The 23,549-nt window shown below is 41.9% G+C and overlaps 2 protein-coding genes across 2 annotated transcripts in view; one reads left to right on the forward strand and one right to left on the reverse strand.

The window, feature by feature from the left end:
- The first annotated feature begins 32 nt into the window (after positions 1–32).
- The window catches only part of LOC119746145 (zinc transporter ZIP10-like), a 29,817-nt gene continuing 6,300 nt past the window's right edge, over positions 33–23,549 (forward strand). The window contains exons 1-6 of the mRNA XM_038222952.1: positions 33–1,452; positions 18,690–18,951; positions 20,771–20,946; positions 21,127–21,321; positions 21,664–21,880; positions 22,565–22,897. Of these exons, the coding sequence (XP_038078880.1) occupies positions 850–1,452; positions 18,690–18,951; positions 20,771–20,946; positions 21,127–21,321; positions 21,664–21,880; positions 22,565–22,897 (1,786 nt within the window). The 5' untranslated portion in view covers positions 33–849. The remainder of the gene's footprint in view (positions 1,453–18,689; positions 18,952–20,770; positions 20,947–21,126; positions 21,322–21,663; positions 21,881–22,564; positions 22,898–23,549) is intronic.
- LOC119746144 (coiled-coil domain-containing protein 13-like) overlaps positions 20,468–23,549 on the reverse strand; it is a 70,614-nt gene continuing 67,532 nt past the window's right edge. Inside the window, exon 16 of the mRNA XM_038222951.1 lies at positions 20,468–20,965. Within this exon, the coding sequence (XP_038078879.1) occupies positions 20,962–20,965 (4 nt within the window). The 3' untranslated portion in view covers positions 20,468–20,961. The remainder of the gene's footprint in view (positions 20,966–23,549) is intronic.

A 23,549-nucleotide genomic window follows, 5' to 3' on the forward strand; every position in this document is an offset into this window, starting at 1 on the left:
TGCAAATCTTTGTTTTCTTTGATCACATTTTGGTTAAATATTCTACTTCGTAGATGTGACACGACTGGCGTAAAGACTAGCATACGGCGATAAATTATGTGGGGTCAAAGATCAAGAGCGTCACCGTTCGTGCAGAGCGCATGCGTATTACACGCGGCATGACATTTTTCCACACGGCACGCCATTTTGGAGAGAGATCTTGCGCACGGCACATCGCTAAATTTTGGAACCGTGCGAAAACAACTAGATCGACGACTCATGCAAATCGGAAAGTTTGGAGGAACTTGATGGTTGGTGCAACCAGCTGCACGTGGTGTGCGCGATTAGAGATGGGTTGCCCGGGAAATTCCTAGGAAGAAGACATCATCGGAAAGGGTGTTGGACTATGACGACTCGCCTTTGTTTCCGTATGTTAACACCGGCACACCGGGAACACGATGTGGATTGGCAAGTCTAGCTGCTGCAGGTTGTGCAGGGCTCCGTGTTGTAAAAAGAGTGACTGCTCCGTGCTGGCGGGCCTTTATAAGAAGCTTAGAGCGGGGCATATTGTCAAAAAGCTAACACTTGGCTCGTCAAACACCCTTGGTCTCAAAAGAACAATAAAGCTTAGGCTTACTTACGACTTGTCAACTGGTTCTCCTCGCTAGTGGGCCGACTTTGAAATTCAACTTGTTTTTGTGACTCAATTTTGGACTTTGAGATGAGGTGCTTCTTTCGCGAATTACTATGAAATGGGACAAGAAACGAGTTAAGGCCCTAGCATATTGTTAGTTGTCTCGTACTTTAGTCGTGGCCTAGTTGAAACGGAAAATAAACTCGAGAGTTGCAAAACACTGTGTCGGCCGGAAAATGAAACGAGGATCCATCAGCTCAACAGTGTTATTGACATTGGCGCTTAGCCTTCATATCACCCATTCTTCGGCGGAGGCAGATAGTCCCCAACCCGCCAAGGCGCAAGATGATCGCGCGGACAAGCTTTCGCCGCTCGGTAGCCTACTATTGGATCCCCACCAGGAGCAAGGAGAGTTTCTCCACCAGCTCTTCGATAAGTACGGCAACGCGAACAGCACCGACGGCGAAGGCAGGCTGAGCTTCGAGGGATTGTCGGCGCTCATGGGCAGCATCGGGCTGGGAGCCAGAGGCGGTGATGCGTGGCACGACCACCGGGAACTCGGTGGGGCGGTACCGGGGCAGGTCGATAATGCATCCACCCACCAACACAGTCATGTTGAACATCACGGGTCATCCCAAGATGAACAAGAAGCAGGAACACACGATCATGGGGCCGAGTCGTCCTCTGTTGAACCTTTTTCTTTTGAGGACCAACAGCATTCAGAGGACAGAGAGGCTGCAGTAACCCAGGCATTGGATGATGTACATCAAGATGATGATCTGAACCCTACCCAACACACTGCCGACGAAGAGGAACTGGAACACAATCACCTTGCGCAGGTAGGCTGCAGATTCACATTCAGATTCATATTTTATTAGTCATGTACATGTTATATAAAACAGACCTGAAGTTCTTTTCCTGGTGTAAAAGCAATACAATAAAATAGTAAAAACCTGCAATCAGCATGTACAGCGATGAAAACCCTTAAATTAACACTATCTTGAAAAATAAACTTTACATCATATAATACAAAATATGACAGCAAAAAAAAAAAAAAAAAAAGGATAAGAAACTTTAAAATGACAGCAAAAAGACTGGTGCACTGTACACATCTTCCTTGGTCAGCAACGACCTTAAGAATTATCTTACATTTGTTACAAACTGTTTGTTAAAAAGTTGAATTGCACTGGGTAGAAAACATACGGCGGTTAGTTTTCTTCAAAGTAGGGACAATCATCCCGGACCTGCTAAAATAACATTTGGACTCAAAGCATGAGCATTATCCGTGTAAATAGCTTCAAGTTTGGTCAACAGAGCTTTCTCATAAATTACATAAAAAAAATAAGCTCTTTTACACCGATACCGATAACTTAAAGTAAGATTTGAGGCTTTGCCTGGTGAAATTACTTAAGAGCGAAAGGTCTTGAGGTTTGCGGAAACATGTGGGAATAATTTCTCACTATTCAAGAGAATGGTTCTGAAAGAAAGAACCGGAGGTATAAACTCGATGTTACAGTCTGTATGCTCTGACTGTCTTTACCGTTATCACTCTTCGATAACTTTACTGGCAGCTTTAGTGATCAATTTCCTCATGTACTAGTAGAGGCGATACCACTGGAGAAATGGCATGCTTTAGGTAGCCTTGGTCAATGCTCTCGTCGTTATTCGTCCCATACGCGGTCAATCGTCGGCATATATCCTCACGCGCTATGCACATGCATGTAAAAATACAGCGCGAACAGCGACCTCACGTGGCCACTATTTTTATGCAAATCAGTTGGAGACGATCTCGAGCCTTGGTTCAATCGTCCATGTGAGGTTTTGGGGGTGGTGCTCATTATGTTAATAGCCTTAGCTGACCTTAAATGTCGTTTTCTTATTGGTCGATCGTTGCGTGGAAACTTGCATAGTGAAACGTGGCACCGTACATAATCCATACACGTACACATTGTGTGTCTCTACACACGGCACTAATGCAACCAAGGCTCGAGATCGTCTCCAACTGATTTGCATAAAAATAGTGGCCGCGTGAGTTCGCTGTTCGCGCTTTGTATTTTTACATGCATGTGCATAGCGCGTGAGGATATATGCCGACGATTGACCGCGTACGGGACGAATAACGACGAGAGCATTGACCAAGGCTATGCTTTAGGCTGCGTCCGGACACGGCTGGCTGAAGTACAGCGCTAATGGGAATGGCTCGGCAGTCGTAACAATATACTTTGCAAGCCGTAGCGATTAGTAATTCGAACGCCGCCTAAGCATACTTTGGAGAAAAGAAAAAAAGTCGCGTTCAGACAAGCAAGGCAGAATAAATTCAACTAAATATTTAATAATTTTGGTCGTTAATAGTTCTTTCATTATTATATTTAAAAAAATCAGGAGGAGGAATCATATGATATAGAAATATAGGAATATACAGAATTTTCCTTCTGTATCGGATGACTGGCCAATAGGTGCGCAATAGCTTAGAAAAAAACATTATGTTCCCTTTTTCCATTCCAATTTCGATCCAAACAGGTACGAGCAAGCTTGTTGCGTAGTTGTGAATTTGTTTCAAACATAATGACCATTCTCTGTTACCTACATTGTTACATAACTTTTGTGACCTTTGATTCTACCATTTCGGGCTCCTATTAATTTTTTTCACGTGCATGCAGCGCTGTCCCGCCCACGTTTTACGGTCACGTTTGAAACTAATCTTAATTCTTTACTTGCAGTCCAAATATAAAAATCGCCCTATGTACAAAATCAGGCTACAGTTTCAGTCTTTTTTTTATCAAGGTCATTTGAAGACATCGAAATTGAATTTGTGATTACATTAGCCTAATCAACGAACAATTCTAATGACTAAGTTTTCAAGTTACAAAATTACTTTCAGATTGTTTTTACTGAATTAAATGAGATTGTGATTACATGTTTAAGCTGAATAACAAGTTCACACGCAGATTTTACTACATGAGCTTAAAATTCTAAGCATACAGGTGCAGAATAAAATCGAATACGAGACAAAGACTAAGACATTGCCAATTTACCATCAAAGAAGTGCAACAAATTTTACAAACATATAAGATTCTATACGATGTAGCCGATAGTGGTATAATTTTATATACTGCGCACAATAAGCCAACTGCATGGCTTATGACCAGAGACAGTTTGTGTCAATAGGAAAATTTAAAACACAGACAGAACCGTTTCTACAAGAATTAACTTGAATATACCTCGACGCTAAGATACAATCAACATACATCACTTTACCTATATGTGCATGTGGCATGGAACTATTCTCGTATATTGCCATGGTGAAGTATGTGACCACGAAAATACAGTGTTACATCACCATCACAATATCTCTGTAAAACAAAGAGTGATACTGATTACAAATACAATAGCTACACTGCAAAAACTGTAGTGTTAATTTAACCCCTTTCGGTATCTATATAGGACAACACCAGTAAAATTTAACACCAGATGGTCCTATATAGATACCAATGGTGTAAATTTAACACTGTAGTTTTTGCAGTGTATTTTTTCCCCATAATTGACACCAAACTATAGTCACTCGGGGTTGCTATAATTCTGATTGTACATTAATTCTAAATTGTATTTTTGAATCAAAAGTCTACTTTAAACGTGTACATGTTGTATTCAATCAAAATAAAATTGAACACGAGAAATAGAAATTGAAGAGGTTCACATCACACAAGATGATGCCACAAATTTTACCAATACCATAGGATTGTACATAGTTGACATCTTGCTACACAACTAACTGGCTTATGACGAGACACAGTTTGTTTAATTTGGAGAATTTAAAATGCAACCTAAAACCGTTTTATATGATAAAAGTATGCAAATATTTAAAGACATCATGTACACCATTTTTAACTAATATGAATACTTTTAACGACATTTTTGCAACCTAAAGAATTTATAGTATGATAAAAGTATGCAAATATTTAAATTTATACATGTACACCATTTTTAACTAATATAAATACTTTTTACGACATTTTGTGACATTTTACTTTCATCTTGATATTGTCTCAATAAATATGGATGATACGGCTTCGAAAGTACAAAATCACCATATCAGCACGATAACTCGTGTCGAAACAAGGAATGACGCCATATAGATTTTAGTTAAATGTTGCGATTACAACGGGTATTTTCCCTTGGCATTGCAATATTACCTACGACTTTCATGTGTGAGCATAAAAAAGTGCACCGGCGAATATTGGCAAATAATGATTTTGACGATTGACAATTTCACTTTTTTGTTCAAAAATATTATCTCCTATAAAATTCTGCTCAAGGACTTTTCCATAACATGCTGCCCCGCAAATCCGCATTTTCGATAACACGCGCACAACGAGTTAATCACTCCAAAACGACTTTATTATGATTCAAACAATTGGAGCAAGTGACGTACAATGCCAGTTGAAGAAAAAGTGTTTGAATTCCCAGTTGTTTGCTATATATTTAAATCGTGCAAATTTTGACAGATTTAGTGTAGGAAAACTGCAAAGGTGTTTTGGGGCAATCTGCTATTGTGGAAATTGAAGCAGTTGCTTGAAGAGAAAAAAAATGACCGACATATTTCTTAGGGAGGTTTTGTTGATATGTCAGGTCTGTTTTGCTCTGTTTTTGCTTCAATACCTCCAAGAATTGCAGAGTTCCAAAAGGTTACTTCCCCTGCTCCCCAGCTGTTTTTGAGAATGGCCGGATGGGTCCCCATATAGCGGATGCGAATCCTGAATTCTTCAATTTTTATCAAAGGATTTTTCACAAGTACCAAGGGGTCAGGGATAGGAGAAAATATTCGACCTCCAACAGTATTATCGCATAAACCTACAGTTGTGAATCAGGGTTTTTTTTATCATCACTTAAAAAATATGAGTAGAAAAGCATCAAAAGGGTGTACCTTAATTAAAGGTAAACCCTAAAACGTTTCCACACATTCTTCCTTTGAACAAACTTACAAATGAAACCAGTCGTGACGATGATTGCATACTAAATAATTACATTTGCGTTCAAAAGTCCACGTTCTCATATTCTCGCGATACTTATTGGACCAAATTTTCACGTTGGCAAGAAGTACGGGTTATGCAACAAGTTGTTCTTTTTCTGTTACTATACTAAGGGTATGAAAGGCATCGCCCCATTTTTTTTGGCACGAACTATTATACATAATTACATGTATACTTGATCTGCGGTACTCTGTGAGCTATGTACGCAGATTTCATGATATCCATCATTGCAGCTTTCGGTCCCCCGTCCTCATCTCTGACTTGCAGAGGAACAACATTGTACCTGCTGTAAAAAGCAGCTGGCAAGGTTAATGAATTAACGCTGTGGTTGAAGTTAAGAGGAACAATTGTCTTCCAGGTCGTGTCCATAGACATGTGCCATTCGGATCATGTTGACGACTTTTGGACTTCGGTTTCACTGTCTGCTTGTCCGACAAATGATCTTTTTAGCGACCTCTCTGAAAGTTTCATTTCTCCAGCAATAGATGACTGTGTTGAGCCAGGAATTGCTGTAACGGAGACCTTCAACCATAACGACGACATAGGGACCCACATCAGCCAATAGCATGAGCGTGGGTAGCCACGTGACACAGACAGTGCTTGTGACAATCATAAATGTTTTGAGAGATTGGACATTTGAGCGATGCAGCTGAACCTGTGCATCTTCAGCATTGATCTCAGCTGCCGCTATACGCCGTGCCTGATGCCTGGCAATCAAAACCAATTTCACATACACGATAATTACAAACATAAGAAGTAATATTAGCACAGAGTAACTGTATGCCAAGTAAAAAACCTGTAGCCTTCCAACATTACGTACTGAAATACCCCAAACGAATAAGGCAAGGCAGAATAGAGTTGCGCATACCAGGGCAATACAAGCTCGTCTTTTGGTGACTAGAGTTTCAAACTTTAGAGGTTGCGAAACCGCAACGTAGCGGACCACTGTAATAATTGCCAGAACACACAAGCCTATCACTTGTACACATCCAACCATATAGTCCAAATAATGTATATCAACATGCGACGTGAGACGTGTAGTGGAATTGATGAGGCCAAAGACACCCACTACCATATCAGTAATTGCTAGGGTTACCACCAGCAGCTTAGTGACGTCATGCATGTCATGTATGCGATGTAACACCAGCAGAGAAAACGAGTTGCAGATGATGCAAAAAATGGATATAACGCACAGAACACATCCATAGAGAATGCAACTCGAGGTGTTCCAGCTTGGTCTGCACTCCTGCTCCTCGTAAGCAATGTTAGAATTGGAGAAAACAGAAGAGAACTGATAGTGGTCTGTTACGTTTTCCATTTTTAGAAATGGGCTCAAATTTGTTTAATATCACAGACCCAAGTAGGAGAACATTACATGTACCTAGTTGCTGAATCAACTTTTAAAGTTCTTATATACTTATGCAACCTGAATTTATATCAGTTTATTTTATGCCGATCGTCAATGTCCTCCGTAGTCAACTGTTGAACATCATTCAGTTTCATTTTAATCAAGAAATGGTGTTAAGGTTTTCCTCTTACTCACAAAATAAATGGCCAATCCTTTAGCCATTTAGAACATTTCTTGGTCAACCACCATATAGGCTGTATCCGGTTGTAGAGGGAGGTGTACAAACCAGTCAGGTCTGATGAAATATTCCAAGTGTACGCCTCTATAGCACAGTGCACCTTGTGTCAGTTCTTCAGCAATTTGTTTCGGGGAACCGCCACCGTGAGACTCAACGACCGATACATGATTTCTCTTTAGTGAAGAGTCTTAAAATCGTGGTGCAGCCACCAAGAACACAATTTGATTCGTGTCCTGTAATGTTTGAAATGCGTATGAAAGCAACAGGTCTAAATGACGTCTGATGAAGAAAACGTCACTCGTCAGATTATAATTCCATAGCGCTCTCTCTTCGACACTTTCGTAGATCATTTTGTATATCTACGTATGTCACACAAAATGATGTGGGGGAAAATTCGCCTGACATCTAAGACTTCTTCCAAACGGTGCCACACCGGCGAAGCAAAGAGAAGTTGGACTTATGGCCTATAGAAACAGTGTGAGATAATAACATTAATTTGATGCTGTTTCCAACTTGCGTATAGAATATCTGCTTTAACAGTCAGTGTGACCGCATGCAGGTTTCTAGCGTGAAAGTTGCGAGGTAAATGCTCCTTGGCATCAGCGCAATATCTGCCCAGTATCGGCATCGAAGTGGACGCAGTCAACTGTTAGCAAATGGTAACTCACTCCAACAAGCCATGTGAAAATAAATGGGTTTCTATTAAAGTATCATAAGTGCCTGCCACTTATTGATATATTTTCAGGTACGATGTTTTGTGAGTGTGAAAGCAACGTGCATTGGACTGCATGGAAATCGCAAGTTGTAATTAAGCTAGCCTCGCACTCAAGAAGCAAGGCCAATACACCCAAACCACGGTCGGGTGTACTTCCCTAATCCTCCAATTTGTTTAAATCGTATGTTCACCAAATTTAGGAGACGATTATCCACCAAATCTCTCCGATGTGACTACTCAGTCATATATATATGAGCGTCCCTTATAATAATTTTATTTAGATACCTCGCAGTCACAATTCCTTGTTAACGTGTTCTAAAAAACGAAGAGAGAATCACCACCGAAATAATGGGTCTTTTGTGGTACAGGTAAAAGAAAATATATTTTTTATGTTGATAAAATAACAAAACTTAAAAACAACTCATGCTCCAATGCCTTTTAAGTTATCACTTTCCCTGGATAAAATGTATTATGGCACGTAAACTCTTTGAAACTCCAGAAACGAATGAACCGTTAACCATTTGTATTACGGTACACCTTTGCTTCTCGTTTTGTGCTCCAGTAACGATATTCAACAAGTGACGTGCAGATCAGGCAGATGATTTGCTCTTATGCTTACGTTAGTATGTTCAATACCATCCCAGTATATTACAAGGAGAAGCAATGGAGAATTGAAAATGTCTTTTACAATGTTATGCATGATCTAAATGGCATGGCCGTTGTTGCTGGATCTTATCATTGGGTTGTGGTGAGTTTTGAACTTTATTCTCGCTGTCTGTTTTTCCGACGAATGAGCGTCATAGCGGTCTTTCTGAAAGTTTCGTTTCTCCAGGAATAGATAAGTGTGTTGAGCCAGGAATTGCTGTAGTGCAGACTTTCAGTGAAAGTGCAGATAAAATAATTTACATCTCCCAATACACGTAGTACGAGTGAGGGTAGCCAAGTGACACAGACAGTGCATGTGATGATCAGGAATGTTTTGAGAGATTTGACATTTGATCGATGCAGCTGAACCTGTGCATCTTCAGCATCGATCTCAGCTGCTGCTATACGCCGTGCCTGATGCCTGGCAATCAAAAGCAATTTTACATACAGAACAGTTACTATCAAAAGAAGTGATACTGCAAGAAAAAAAACCAGGACATTGCCGAAGAAGTCAAGCACTACCACATCCTTTGCTAACATTCTGCAAAGGAGTGTAACGAAACAGAGTAACAGTGCACATATCAAAGCGATATAAGCTCGTCTTTTGGTGACTAGAGTTTGCAGTTTGAGAGGTTGTGACACTGCAATGTAGCGGACCACAGTAATTATTGCCAGAATGCATAATCCCAGCACTTGAAAAAAGTTCAACCAAAACATCTAAGATCAGTATATAAATGCGCAGCACGATGCTTGTAGAGAGAAGCCCAAAGAAGCCCACTCCAACATCGGTAATCGTTAGGGCTACCACCAGCAGCTTAGTGACGTCATGCATGTCATGTATGCGATGTAACACCAGCAGAGAAAACAAGTTGCAGATGAGGCAAAACAAGCAGATTGGACTTATTACACACACGTAAAGAACGCAGCTTGAATCAGTTTTGAAGGTACCAGTGCATCTGAAACCCTCGTCGTATAAAATGTTAGAATTAGAGAGAAGTGCGGAAAACTTGTATTGATCCGATACGTTTTCCATTTGTCAAAATGGTAACTGAGTTTGGGAATCCAGTATATCATTCACACTCATCTCAATCAAGAGCTTCATTTTGCATTTTCAGTGGCCTACACCTTGCCCGTGTGGGTCTTTCTCCGATTAGACGATCTCTTTCGGAAGTCCTGCAGTTGACTGAGGACAGAGGCGACGTTCGCCCGTGTGCATTTCATGTTACCAATACACTCGGCAGAGCAGACATTGGTTGTCAAAGGATGAAGTCACCCGTTAACAAGGTTTTGAGCTACATCAATTCTTTTAAGTGTGCTATAATTTCATGTTACCAATACACTCAGCAGAGCAAACATTGGTTGTCAAAGGATGAAGTCACTCGTTTATAACAAGGTTTTGAGCTACATCAATTCTTTTAAGTGTGCTATAATTTCTTTCTTTTTTTGGACAAATGTTGTCCGCCTTTATTTCACGTATACGATGGTGCCTAAATTTGAAAGCAGAGCACGCCCGACTGCATGTTAATAATATTGAGGTTCTTATTAAACATGTGTCGATGTTTTGATAAACGATAGGCACAAAGGCACATAAAATGACGGACAAAATGCAGGGGCGTAACTACGGGACCGGGGTGGCATGTCTGTGACCCCTTGGTGCCCCCTTTTGAAATCTTGAATTATATACATGTACTTAAAGTTTATACTGCTGTTGAAACGATCCATTTCGTTTACCGTTAGTTCCCCCTTGAAAAATGTATACACCCCATGTACCCCTACATAGGGTCCAACGTCTGTAGGGGTACATATGGGGTGTAAACACAACATTGATTAACATAACCAATGATTGGTTGAAATAACCAACAATTGGTTAATATGTGTCCAACCAAGTTTCAACCAATGATTGGTTATGTTAACCAATCTGTTTCTACGCCTCTGACAAAAGGCGCATTTGGTTGTCAGATATTTGAGAAATTAAAGGTATAGACCATTTTGTCGTTGGTGCAAGTTTGAAACAACAGAAGTGCTCAAAATCTTAAGATGGGTGTTAAACAACGTTAGCTCTATGGATGCTGTACAATTCGGGGATACACAATATGTTGATCTTGTTTTCCGCTCTGAAGTTGCTGAGTCATGACACAATCCCAAAATCAGTATTCGGGGCATGAGTCCCATTCGACCGACTGTTGAGCTATATAAATTTATTTTCAATCCCATAGTAGGCATTAACGCAAAGGTTAGCAGCTGGATTGCTGTAGGTTCTACCAATGCTGCAATTAATCTTGAGGGTCAGTAAAAAAAAATAGTTGGAGTAAAAATGAAATGATTGACCCGGGACGCTGCTACACCCATTAACCACCATTGGAGTGCCTTACTAAACTATTGAAAGCCTTATTATAGAGTTAGGAACGATTAATGCCAATGAAACAATTTGGATGACGTTATACTCTATCTATATTGTGTCAGTTGCGATCAGATGATGTCGGTGTGCCATTTTCAACAAATCGTCGTGTCTCTTCGTTAGTTAGTAACAAACGTTCAATGACAGCCTTGCATGGCTATAATCACCTCATCCCTCAGGCCTGGCGAAGGGCATATATCAACTCGTCCCTTAGGTTCTGGCCCTCCCTTGTGTCACTTTAATGGGTCTCCACTGAACGTCAAAGGTCATCGTGGGGTCATTAGGGTTAAACACCTGATTTTTGTACTCAAAACACTACTCCTTCCAGAAGTTACACGCCACAATCACGTCACTTGTGCATGAACACGAATTTGTTGGCCCGTAGCTTTCGAGATCATTTTGAGCTTGTTTAGGCATGAACCACGGTATCTGTTTCTATCTGCCTCTCCGGCAAATTAGCTTTTTGGCGACCTCCTTAAAAGTTTCATTTCTCCAGGAATAGATGACTGTGTTGAGCCAGGAATTGCTGAAGCGCAGGCTGCTAACCAAAATAACGACACCCACATTAGGGTCGCTCAGTGGTATGAGTGAGGGCAGCCAAGCGACACAGACAGTACCTGTGATGATCAGAAATGTTTTGAGAGATTTGACATTTGAGCGATGCAGCTGAACCTGTGCATCTTCAGCACTGATCTCAGCTGCTGCTATACGCCGTGCCTGATGCCTGGCAATTAAAAGCAATTTTCCATACAGAACAAGAACACTCAAAAGAAGTGAGATTACCAAAACATAAATGAGAGCTGCTGTGAAAACAACCAGCTGTTTGACATCCGCTGCTACCATTCTGCAAGTGAGTGCAATAAGACAGAGTAAAGTTGCACATGTCAAGGCAATGTAAGCTCGTCTTTTGGTGACTACAGTTTGCAGTTTGAGAGGTTGTGATACTGCAATGTAGCGGACCACAGTAATCATTGCCAGAATGCATATTCCCAGCACTTGAGAAAATTCAACTAAAGCATGTAGGGTGAGTATATAAATGTGCAGCTTGATACTTGTAGAGAGAAGCCCAAAGAAGCCCACTCCAACATCGGTAATCGCTAGGGCTACCACCAGCAGCTTAGTGACGTCATGCATGTCATGAATGCGATGTAACACCAGCAGAGAAAACAAGTTGCAGATGAGGCAAAACAAGCAGATTGGACTTAGTACACACACGTAAAGAATACAACTTGGAATGTCAAAGTTATATTCACAGTAAGGAACGTTAGAAGAAGTTGACAACGCATACTGGTCTGATACGTTTTCCATTCTGTGTGAGTGTGTGCCCGTTTACTTCTCTATGAGTAAATCACAGATGCCACACCGAAGATTGATTATAAATGTGACACTTGTTGCTAAATCAACCAATTCTTCCGATACGCCAGCCGAGAGAGGTATGTGTAGAGGCAATTGTGGTAAAGTGTCTTGCCCAATAACACAAACACAGTGCTCCCACATGTTCCCCGTCACAGTTCGCATTCGTATAAACACTCGCAAATATTACTTGCATTGGGGAACGGCCGCCATCAAACGCGACCAAATGTTGCTCATGAAAGGGCTCTTTCGAAAGTCTCGATGTGGTGCAATCATCAAACACTGCAATCTGATCCGACAACTGAAGACGCAATGACGTTCCAAAGCAAAATGTAAATCATCAGATCATCATTTTTCACCCTTTCTATCCACCAAAGCGGTCTGAAAACTCACTCATAAAAGGTGTTATACGCATCAAGTGAAAGTGGTGTGACAATAATGTTTGGTGTAATCATGGATCAGATCCTGGATCTTCAACTTCTCTTACGTGGAATAACCCGTTTCTTCACAGTTTGTAGATAGAAAGAACTGCCTTAAAGCGAAGAGCTCTCGCATTGATGGTAAATAATAGAGCGCTATACAAAGTCGTGGTCTCTTTTACGTCATCATTACCAATTGGCTGAGAATATTATTATTATTAGATTTCCAGAGGTCTATCTAATTGCCTTTTAAATTTTATTATTGTCAACATTTTCGAAGCTATACAAAAATACCAAATATTATCGTTGACGTTGTCGGCCATTGTATCGATATCGTCTGCGATTCATATTTTGTGCGATTTTGTTTGTGTAAGCAGAGCGCATGCATGTTGGCTAGGAATCTACGCTCTAATTAAACGGGTCGTTTTGGTGGTTCTGAACACAGATACCCACGAAAAGGCAGAATACAAAAGCTAGGGAATGGTATTTGTCTGCTGATTGAGAAACTAAACAAGGTTTGTTTTCACTGCATGCATACAGTCAGCAGGTAGGTCTAATTTGCCGTATACCAACGTGAAATACCCTCTGACAGCTGAGCGCAAAATCTAAACTCAGTAAAATTAAATGAGATATCACGAGTGAAACAGAAGTCAGGAATGCAACCCTTTAGGCCAAATTAAAAAAAACATGTTTAGCGTCCTCGCCCGCTTCCTTTTTGGAGGCCTCCTCCCTTTTTTCAAACCGAAAACACGATAAATTTTAAACAGTGACATCATTTTGGCCTCTTTGTCTGTTGCATCTAGCCCATTATAAAGCTGGTATGTCATTTCCTGAGCCAACTGATGGCCAAAGCTGGCGGCCATCTTGAAAAAAAGCCCGGTCGGGCGGTCACTCTGGAGGGAAAAAAGGCCGCCTCCTTCCTTTTTTTTCAAAAAGGCAAGACGCTAAAGATTTTTTTTTACTTGGCTTTACCGATTTTAAAGTATCATAGCAAACTATCTGTTGAAACTTTGTTACATTAAGGAACTAAGACATGACATACATTGTATTCAGTGCAATGCTATGGGGGAATGCAAATTATTGCGGATTATTTCGAAAGGTTCCCATCAGCTGACAAATTCGTTCTTTTTTTGACCCTTTGCACGCAAGAAACAAGATACTGGCTGTTATGTACCCTTGTATTGGATTGTGTGTTGACCGAACGTGTCTGTATGGGCGCTCTAAACTCCAATTTGCTTGAACAGTCGGTTCAACGCAAACCTAATCCTATGTGGGTTTGGGAAACTTGTAAAGGTTCGCACCAGCCTACAGCTTTCACCAGCAGGGAGTCTATTAAGCCTGTCACTTGGCATTTACACCCGCCCTCGTAATAAAACAACCATTAACATAGCCGTCATATCATACGCAAAAAAATAACCGCCTGTGTTTGTTTGGATAACCAATTTTATGGCGTTTTCAATCTGGTAATGGGTTCCCGTAACCTGATTAGATCCCGTGGACTCGGATGTGCGATGTCAAAAGATGCCCGAACCTCCTGCCATTAGCACGGGACGTCCAGCGTTCCTCTTTCGAAGGGGGATTGGGGAAAAGGAATCTTGGACCTGTAGGGCCAATCGCACACCCCACAGGTCGGCTTGTCTGTAAGGGCGTCATTCCGTGTGAAGTCCACAGCGATTACTGTTTTGATAACACCAGCGTGGTATGGTGCGCTGCAGCTGTCGACACGGTAGTTTACAAAATCGGTATCTTATCCTTGTGGGATGTCCACCCAGTGTTTGTTTTGCCAGAGGATAATATCTTGATATCCCGTGTATATTCATCCCGTGCACTTTCGCAGAATTTTCCAAAATGCCCACTGTCAATATTTTGTTAAAATTCGAACGACCGTGATTGACGGGTGAGGTTCACCTGCGATCTCTCATCGAGGTCCAATAATGTCGATCAACCACCCACTCAGACCGGATCGGTTGACCGTGAAGTGGACGGGACGGTCACGGCGTTGGTACCAACTGTGGCGCTATATGGCCCGGCGGGACTAATTTGTCAGCACCGCCCAAACTATTGTCGTCAGTCAGCGTGAAAGGTGGCCGGACCCGTCAATAATCGGTTTCAACTTGGTAAAAGAGCCAGCTGAATCATGAGTGGTTGCAGTGGTATGAATTTCATATCCCCAGAAAGTAAGTAAATAAATACGATCCGATAAATGAAAACCGCGAGGCGGATTGAGGCCTCACGAACACTTTATTTTCGAAAACAAGAATTAATCTTGAACCGACGAACTTGAATCGTACATTGATCCAGGCCAGCCTTGTTGCTGGTATACGATGGTCAAAAACAGCACTTTGTTCAACATCTTTAGCCAATTGATTATTGTAAACCAACATCACATCAAAAAAATCACTCGGCTGGGGCTCGAACCCATGACCTCTGCTTTCTAGTGCAGACGTCATACCACTCGACCACTCGGCCACCTGAGACGTCGCTGAAGTAACGTTAGTGTCCCCATGGAAGTAGAATTAGATTCTACCTCCATGGTGTCTTCATGGAGGTGTCTCCGAGGCATTGGAACTGGATTTACTGGAACACATTTTATAGCGCAGATAATGTATCAAAACCGTTGTTACCTCGAGGTTAAAGTCCGCTATCGTTATAAGCCCACGTGTAAACACCATGATTTTGTATTTAGGCTATGCCAATAACGGAACAATAAAAAATGGGCTTTACTGAAATGAATGTAAAGCAACCGTGTATAGTTACGTGTAAACATCAATGGCCCGCAGGCTACATTAGCCGTATATGATACCATTGTGCCCAGTAATGTTTGGTATTCAATAAACTAAGAAGTTTGTTTAGACGGCGCCATGAAATCGGGGGTATTATTGCTGGAAGATTGATAAAAAAATTTCTTTTAAATTCCGCGGCATTATTTCTTCAACCATGTATAATAAGCAATTGTTGACTGCTGTGATGTGGGATATGACGTTTTGAACACCCAAGGGGCGCATGGCACCCGAGGCGAACGGTGCTTTGCGTCCCTCGGGTGTTCAAAGCGTCATATCCCACACCTCGGCAGTCAAAAGTAATTGTTTTGTTATACCTCTGTCTTGGATTCTTTGGATTTTGATGTAAAAATCACGAAAACAAACTGCAGTGAACACAACAATCATGACAATTCACATGCTCGAAACAGCTGATCGTCTGCTAGTTCGCTGCTCCCACTCATGTGTGAAAACATGGTGAAAATATCGTGGGTACCAACGATACAAGCGTTTCATACCATACGTACCGTACGTTCAAAGTCATAGCACACTCCATGTGGGACCACGCGCGTGATCGATATCCCATATGATGGAGTGTGCCATGACCCGGGGCGATACCCGGGGGGTTTCCAAAAGCAGATGCCCCACCGGCCGGGGCTTATTATACCGGGACTTCCAGGCAGTTACCCGGGGACTTACCTTCGGGAAATCACTATGTACGACATGCATCGGAATGCGTGGGGATTGAGAAATCAGAAAATCATGAATTTGCTAAGGTATGACTGAGTGGCCTTAGTTTAGGGCATTATGATGCCAGGCATCTTTTGCCGGGCCATATGCAGGGACTTCCACATTAGGCCCGGCATACTACTAGGGCCTGGACTTATGCCCAGCGGTCGGGGGCGGGGACTTACCCATGGGTTTCAAGAAAATGTCTCCGCCCCGTGGGACTTGACTAAAAACTTACCAGGGACTACCAAGGGGTTTTCAAATTTCAAAATGGAAGTCCCCGGCTAGGACCCCGTTCCCACTTGATTCGCCAATTGCCGGATCTGATCCACCTTTTGCCAAATTGGGCTGGATCTGATCCACCTTTTGCCAAATTGGGCCGGATCTGATCCACCTTTTGCCAAATTGGGCCGGATCTGATCCACCTTTTGCCAAATTGGGCCAGATCTGATCCACCTTTTGCCAAGTTGAACAGGATCAGATCCCCCAACTGGTGGATCAGATCCTGCAATTGTATGTAGTGGGAAAGTCGCCGCTAGTCCAGGGTCCCCCAGGGTGCAGGTTACAATTGACACGTGCAATATGTTCCACGTATGCGTATTATTACGGTCAATAACTTCACCGAGATGCAAAAAAAGTAGCCTTCACAAAAGTATTCGACAACTTCATGGTGAACCAGATGGTGACTTGGATGCAAGAATTTGAAAATTTCCTAATAGGGCTCTCGTACTCCCAAAGTCGGAACAAAGCTTTTTTTTTCGTTTATACACAAATCATACAACTTGAAAATTCGTCAGGGGGTAAAAAAAATAATAACTTTTTGAAGAGCATGGGAATTGCAACTTGCAGTGTCGAACTCAATAACCCTTGTTCATCGCGTGATATCGATACTGAACTTGCAAGTTGCAGGAGACTGAAGTTGCAGGATTGCCCGCAGTGATCCGAGTGACTTTTAACTTCTCAGGGGAATGCTCCACGGAGACGATATTGTCAACATAATTTTAAAGTTGTGTGAAGTCATTTTTTCGAGATTTCGCCGTCAGAAACATTTTGGTGGTAAACCTGCTAGATACGTGATTCTGTTGGTACAGGGCGTTTATCACAACCATGGAGGAATACGAACACATCCTCCATGACTAACCTTTTAATACAACAGGTTTTCGGTTTCAAAACGATGTTAATGTTTCAAGGGACTTGATGTTACTTCCGGCATTGATATTTTTTCCCTTTGAATTTTGGTCGTGAAATTCCACATGGGATTTAGTTGTCAGGGGGACTGCTTTTGGTGTTAAAGAATAGTCACCCTACCGAAATAAATGGGATCACTTCCAAAGTCGTATATAACCCAAGTTTGAAGTTATTTGGGCGAAAAGCAAATAAATTTTCCAGACGCTCTGGACAGGGTTTCAAAACAATTTTATTTCTCACGATTTAGAAAACGCTGGAGTCTTTTTTTTAAACTACCAATCAATCACGTTTATACTAACCAACTTTATAAACCGGGGGCCTGTTTTGTTTGGCAAACTTAAAATGTCGACGTCTTTATAATTTTTTTAACAGCGTAAACACCGGCGGACCTAGATCAGTCCGGGGCAGCCTCCTTTAGGGGCGTCAAACCCGAGAGTAGGTTGAGCACATGTTGAGCCCTAACTGAACTCAATCCATCAAAGCACAACAGCAGGTTTTGTTTAAATCTGTTGGAATAGGTACAGTACGTACCCCTAAACTGATGGTCATTTACACTGGGTTTGGCATACCTCCAGAAACTAAATCCAACAGTGTGTGTGTACAACTTCCCATGCGGGTGTTGGAATTTGCCAGAATGGGTATGGTTCCTATAAATAATGCCATTAGTATCGACGTCATAAATAATATTTTGAGAACTTTATTATGAGAGGGCATTATCTACTAAAAATCCATTAAAAAAAATGCACCAGCAAAATGTAAGAATTTGACGTACATGGAAACGGTCTCCCCCTAAATGAGAAGGGTGCATTTGTACACCTATATAGTTAATATAGTGTGCCTGATTGTAGGATTTTATCAGCGCTTTCTATTGAAAATATGGTACGAGCCCCCCACCCACCCCCACCCCACCCCCGCCTATTGATTTTCAGAGGCCTAAGTGTCCGGAGAAAATAATCGGTCTACATTTCAGCACGCCTCCCTGAAAACAATTTTGGATCCATCTTGCTACCCCCCCCCCCCCCCCCCGAAAAATATTGGCTCTAGAACCGCGCCCGGTTATCGCCGGTGTCATTTTTACGTAGAGAGGAAAGGGCCTTTTCCGGTGGGTCAAAAGGGGAGGGGGTAGGGGAAGTTTCTGTAAGTAGCACCACGACAATTGTTTTTAATCAAGTCAACAAGTGTGCTAACAGTAACACTTTGGTTAAAACAGAATAATGATGGGACTTTGTTTTCACAAACCTCTCTCGGTTTCAGTGCCTTACCCCGGACGCTCTCCTGGACATCTTCGATATACCGTCCTCCGCGTCCGGCCTGACGAAGGTCCAGTTCCTCCAGATTTGCCCGGTGCTGCTGCAGCAGTTGGACAGCCACGTGTGCATGCAGTTTGACGTGAGCGGTCGTGAGGAGCATCATCACGATAGTCACGATGACCACGAGGACCACGAAGACACGACGACGCACGGGCATCACGATCTGAACGCGACGGGGAGCGGTGCAGGCCACCACTCTGGACACGGTGAGTTCCTTATACTTGGCGTGTTTTAAGATCGGTTCCAGTTCACATCTCGCCCTCGAAGGGTTTATTTTCGAAAAAAAAATGCGGGGGAGAGTTTTACTGATTCAGTAAGAATGCACATACCAACTTTGTGTTGTCCACTAAGTCTTATAGTTGGTTGTTTGGGGAATGGATGTTAACAATCAATGGTTGGGGGAACTCACAGAAATATTTGCATCCGATCACCAGTGGCAATTTGACTACATTTAACTACGAACTGTTTTTACCGGCAGGTGCACGTTTAACTTTTTTTTCTTCTTCTGAGGAACCATGTTTTCTTTATTGATGAGGTCTTCTTCATTGTTCTTCCTGCAATGATCCTCACGTGAATAATAGTTACCACTCACCGGGTTGCATATAGTGAACATGCCCTTTAAGTTTTTTGTTTTTAAAGTTATAACTTCCGATCCCCTCCCATGTTCTCATGATTCTTGTAACTTTTTGTTAAATTGGTTTGACCGATAATTGAAGTCCATTTAATATGATATCCTCCCCATGACTAGTGTCGGGCAACAGCACAGAAGCTGGAAATCTCATCAGTCCATTGACCACACCCACATTTGACTTCTTTTCTCTTCCAACCCTTGTGGTTTTTTTTATGTGTGAGGACAGGGAATAGCTTCAGTAATGCTCATCAGTCCATTGACCACACCCAATGATTCCAGTTTTTTGAATGGCTATTTTCCTCCCTCACCCCTTGTGATGTTCCAATATGGGGCTACAGCATAGCAGATCAATCTATCAACCACACCCAGGATGCCCATTTTATTAACGTCTACACCCCCCCCCCCCCATTCCAGTATGGGGCTTCAGTATAGGAGATCAGTCCATTGACCACACCCATTGACCACACCCATTTCATTAAATACTATTTTGTACCAACCTCATAAATATTTCATTATGGGCCAATGGTACAGCAGATCAATCAATTTACCACACCCATTGGCCACACCCATTTTACCCATTTTATTAAACACTACTTCGTTCCCCAACCTTGTTAATATTAAAGTATTTGACTACGGCATAGCAGATCAATCCATTGGCCACACCCATTGACCACGCCCATTTTACTCATTGTATTACGAAGACTATTTCCTTCTCCAACCTTGTAAGTTTCCAATCTGCGGCTACGGCATAGCAGATCAATCCATTGACCACACCCATTGACCACACCCATTTTACCCATTTTATTAAACACTACTTCGTTCCCCAACCTTGTTAATATTAAAGTATTTGACTACGGCATAGCAGATCAATCCATTGGCCACACCCATTGACCACGCCCATTTTACTCATTGTATTACGAAGACTATTTCCTTCTCCAACCTTGTAAGTTTCCAATCTGCGGCTACGGCATAGCAGATCAATCCATTGACCACACCCATTGACCACACCCATTTTACCCATTTTATTAAACACTACTTCGTTCCCCAACCTTGTTAATATTAAAGTATTTGACTACGGCATAGCAGATCAATCCATTGGCCACACCCATTGACCACGCCCATTTTACTCATTGTATTACGAAGACTATTTCCTTCTCCAACCTTGTAAGTTTCCAATCTGCGGCTACGGCATAGCAGATCAATCCATTGACCACACCCATTGACCACAACCATTTTACCCATTGTATTAAAAACTATTTCCTTTCCCAACCTTGTAAGTTTCCAATCTGGGGCTACGACATAGCAGATCAATCCATTGACCACACCCATTGACCACACCCATTTTACCCATTGTATTAAAAACTATTTCCTTCCCCAACCTTGTAATTTTCCAGTCTGGGGCTACGGCATTGCAGCAGTAACCCTCATCAGCTTGGCCTCCATCACCTGCATCCTGGTTGTGCCTTGCATGCAGCATTATCCCCACGTCTACCACCGTCTCCTGTCTGTCTTGGTTGCCATGGCAGTGGGCACGCTGGCCGGCGATGCCATGATGCATCTCATCCCACACGTGAGTCATTTTTCATTAACTGGAATTTTTTTCAAAAAAAAAAAAACAGTACAAAGTTTACATCTCTCTGACGCAAATTCCATCTCACATCTAGAAAGTTTTAGTATGTGTCCAGCGTTATTCCAGTGTCCAGTCACAAAAACAAATTTATTTACACCCTTGTTTGCATTGATGATGCAGTCCCTGGGCATCCATGTTCACGACGACACCAAGACCCAGGAGGAAGACGGCCACGCCCACGAGGCCTTGGAGGCAGAGAAGCAGCATGCCAGGAATGCAGTCTGGAAGGGCTTCTTCGTGCTGCTCGGCATCTTCATGTTCTTCATCATTGAGCAACTCATGGCGTCCTGCCAGCAGGCACGGAAAGACCGAAAGGTAGGACCAACAAGTTCCAGTTCGGCTCCCAATCAGCTTTGTTCTACTGTTTTTTAATGGTCCCGTGGTCAGTTTAATTTCATCAAGGCACAAAAAAGAAGGTATGCTGTGCAAAAATCAGATAAGAGCTCAAATGTCATTTGATACACTGCTTGATTCTCTGCTATTTCTGTCATCAGCCACCATTGTGCCTTATAATTTTTAAAGTAATGCACTGTGTGGAAACTGCGCTCAGTTTAATTTGTGTGTCTGAAAGCCACCTTCAAAGCCATACTGAATCCTTGTTGAAAGCCATATCTAGTGTCCTTATACTGTAACCTCGTGGTCCTGACATTCCAACAGGCGAGGAGGAAGACCAGACAGCGTGCCGACAAGAAGAGCAGCAGCCAGCGACCCTTGCACAGCAGCCAGCGAGAGGACGGCAGCGACGACCAACAACAGGAGGAGGCGCTGCAAGGGGAGTACAAGAAGATTAACGGCAGCGAAGCCATCGGAGAGAAACTCTGCCACCACTGCTCGCCGGCCAGTACCTCCGCCGTGGGATCCAACAGAGAAATCAGTAAGAACTTTTACAGATTTTTCAGAAATTTTTTTGGAAGCAGGCTGCAGATGGGTTTATACATTGCCAGTGATTTTCAGTTTGAAAAAGTTGCAAACAAAAATGGACAAATTTCAGGAAATTCTTTACAAAATTTAATGGAAAGCTGATAAAGGGTCTAAATATTGAAGATTTTTTTGTTATACCTTGCCAATGTTTGTTTTTCAGTCGGAAACTATTGAGAAAAATGGACAGATTTCAAGAAGTTTTTACAGAAAAAAATCTATAGAAGGCAGGCTTGAGATATAGTCATGCTCATGGTAGTACTTTATTAATGCAAGTATTAAAAAAAAATAGATAAATTTGTTGGAGAGAAACAAGCTTAAGTACGAGTAGTTTGTCAGGTTTGTGAATCAAGATATGATTTTACAAAGCTGACATTGTATTCACTTCCTACAGCACTTTGTCAGGGTTGTAGACGTAAGGTCGGAGTCCTCACAAAACCTTACAAGTTTATCACAAGTCATTTACAAATAATCCAGTATTTGAGTGAAAAACTGCGATGAAAGCATTCATTTGTCATTATTAGATTCATCCCCTCGTATCCGTGACTTTACTTGTGATTTGACTTTTGATTTGACTATTGATTGACTTGCAACAGACTTGACTACAGTTTTTCTTTTCTGTCCCGTCTTTTTTGAACAGTAAGAAACAGCATGCTCCTTCTTGAAGACTTTGAATTGCAGAACGGCCGCGTCGACCCAGCCTCAACTTCACACCACCATCATCACCACCACCATCACGATTGCCATGACGATGACCCAGAGATGGGCCCCAGCCATCACCACGGCCACAGTCACGACCCCCCGGCCCCGGGGGACAACAGCATCGCCACGCTGGCTTGGATCATTGTCATGGGGGACGGACTGCATAACTTCTGCGACGGGCTGATCGTCGGGGCTGCATTTGCGGACAGCGTTGCGGGGGGACTGAGCACGTCCATTGCCGTCATGTGTCATGAGATCCCACACGAGTTAGGTATGGAAAGGAATTAGAAAATAATTGTGATTAATAGATTTTTTTTGTGAGTTTTGGGGTTATTTGTTTTCTTTTTTTTAAGTTCAGCTTCAGGAATTCTAGGAATAATATGTTTTTACTTGTTATAACCATACTTCGAGAAAAATATTTTTTCGATCTTTTTTTTGGAAAAATGTTATTTGAAGGACAAAAAGTTTTAACTAAAAACAGTTGAAACTTTACTATGCTCACTTTTATTTGCAGATTGAATAGTACGGCAGATAGGTGATGGGATTGTGCCTTTGATGATACAAGCATGGCATTTGGCACACAGTCAGACTATGTCTTAAGAAAGATATTTGGCCATAGGGCCATCGCAGATTTGTCCTTTGATAAACTATAGGTAGAATATCAAGCAATGGCAGCCATTTTGGAAATTTTGAAATTTGTTTGTTAATCTACCTTATTTTAAGTTATTGTTTGCAAAGGACAAATCTGTGACTGCCCTATAGCCAAATTTCCTTCTTAAGACATACTCTGTGCCAAATACAATGCTTGTATTGTCAAAGGTACAATTCCCCCAAATACATCCACTATCTGCCCCACTAAAAACCACTTCTTTATTTAGGTAAAAATTGTATTAAACAAGTTATTCATAAATACCTCAGACAGT

This window comes from Patiria miniata, unplaced genomic scaffold (assembly GCF_015706575.1).
Source record: "Patiria miniata isolate m_02_andy unplaced genomic scaffold, ASM1570657v1 HiC_scaffold_7, whole genome shotgun sequence".
NCBI classification, from domain to species: Eukaryota; Metazoa; Echinodermata; class Asteroidea; order Valvatida; family Asterinidae; genus Patiria; species Patiria miniata.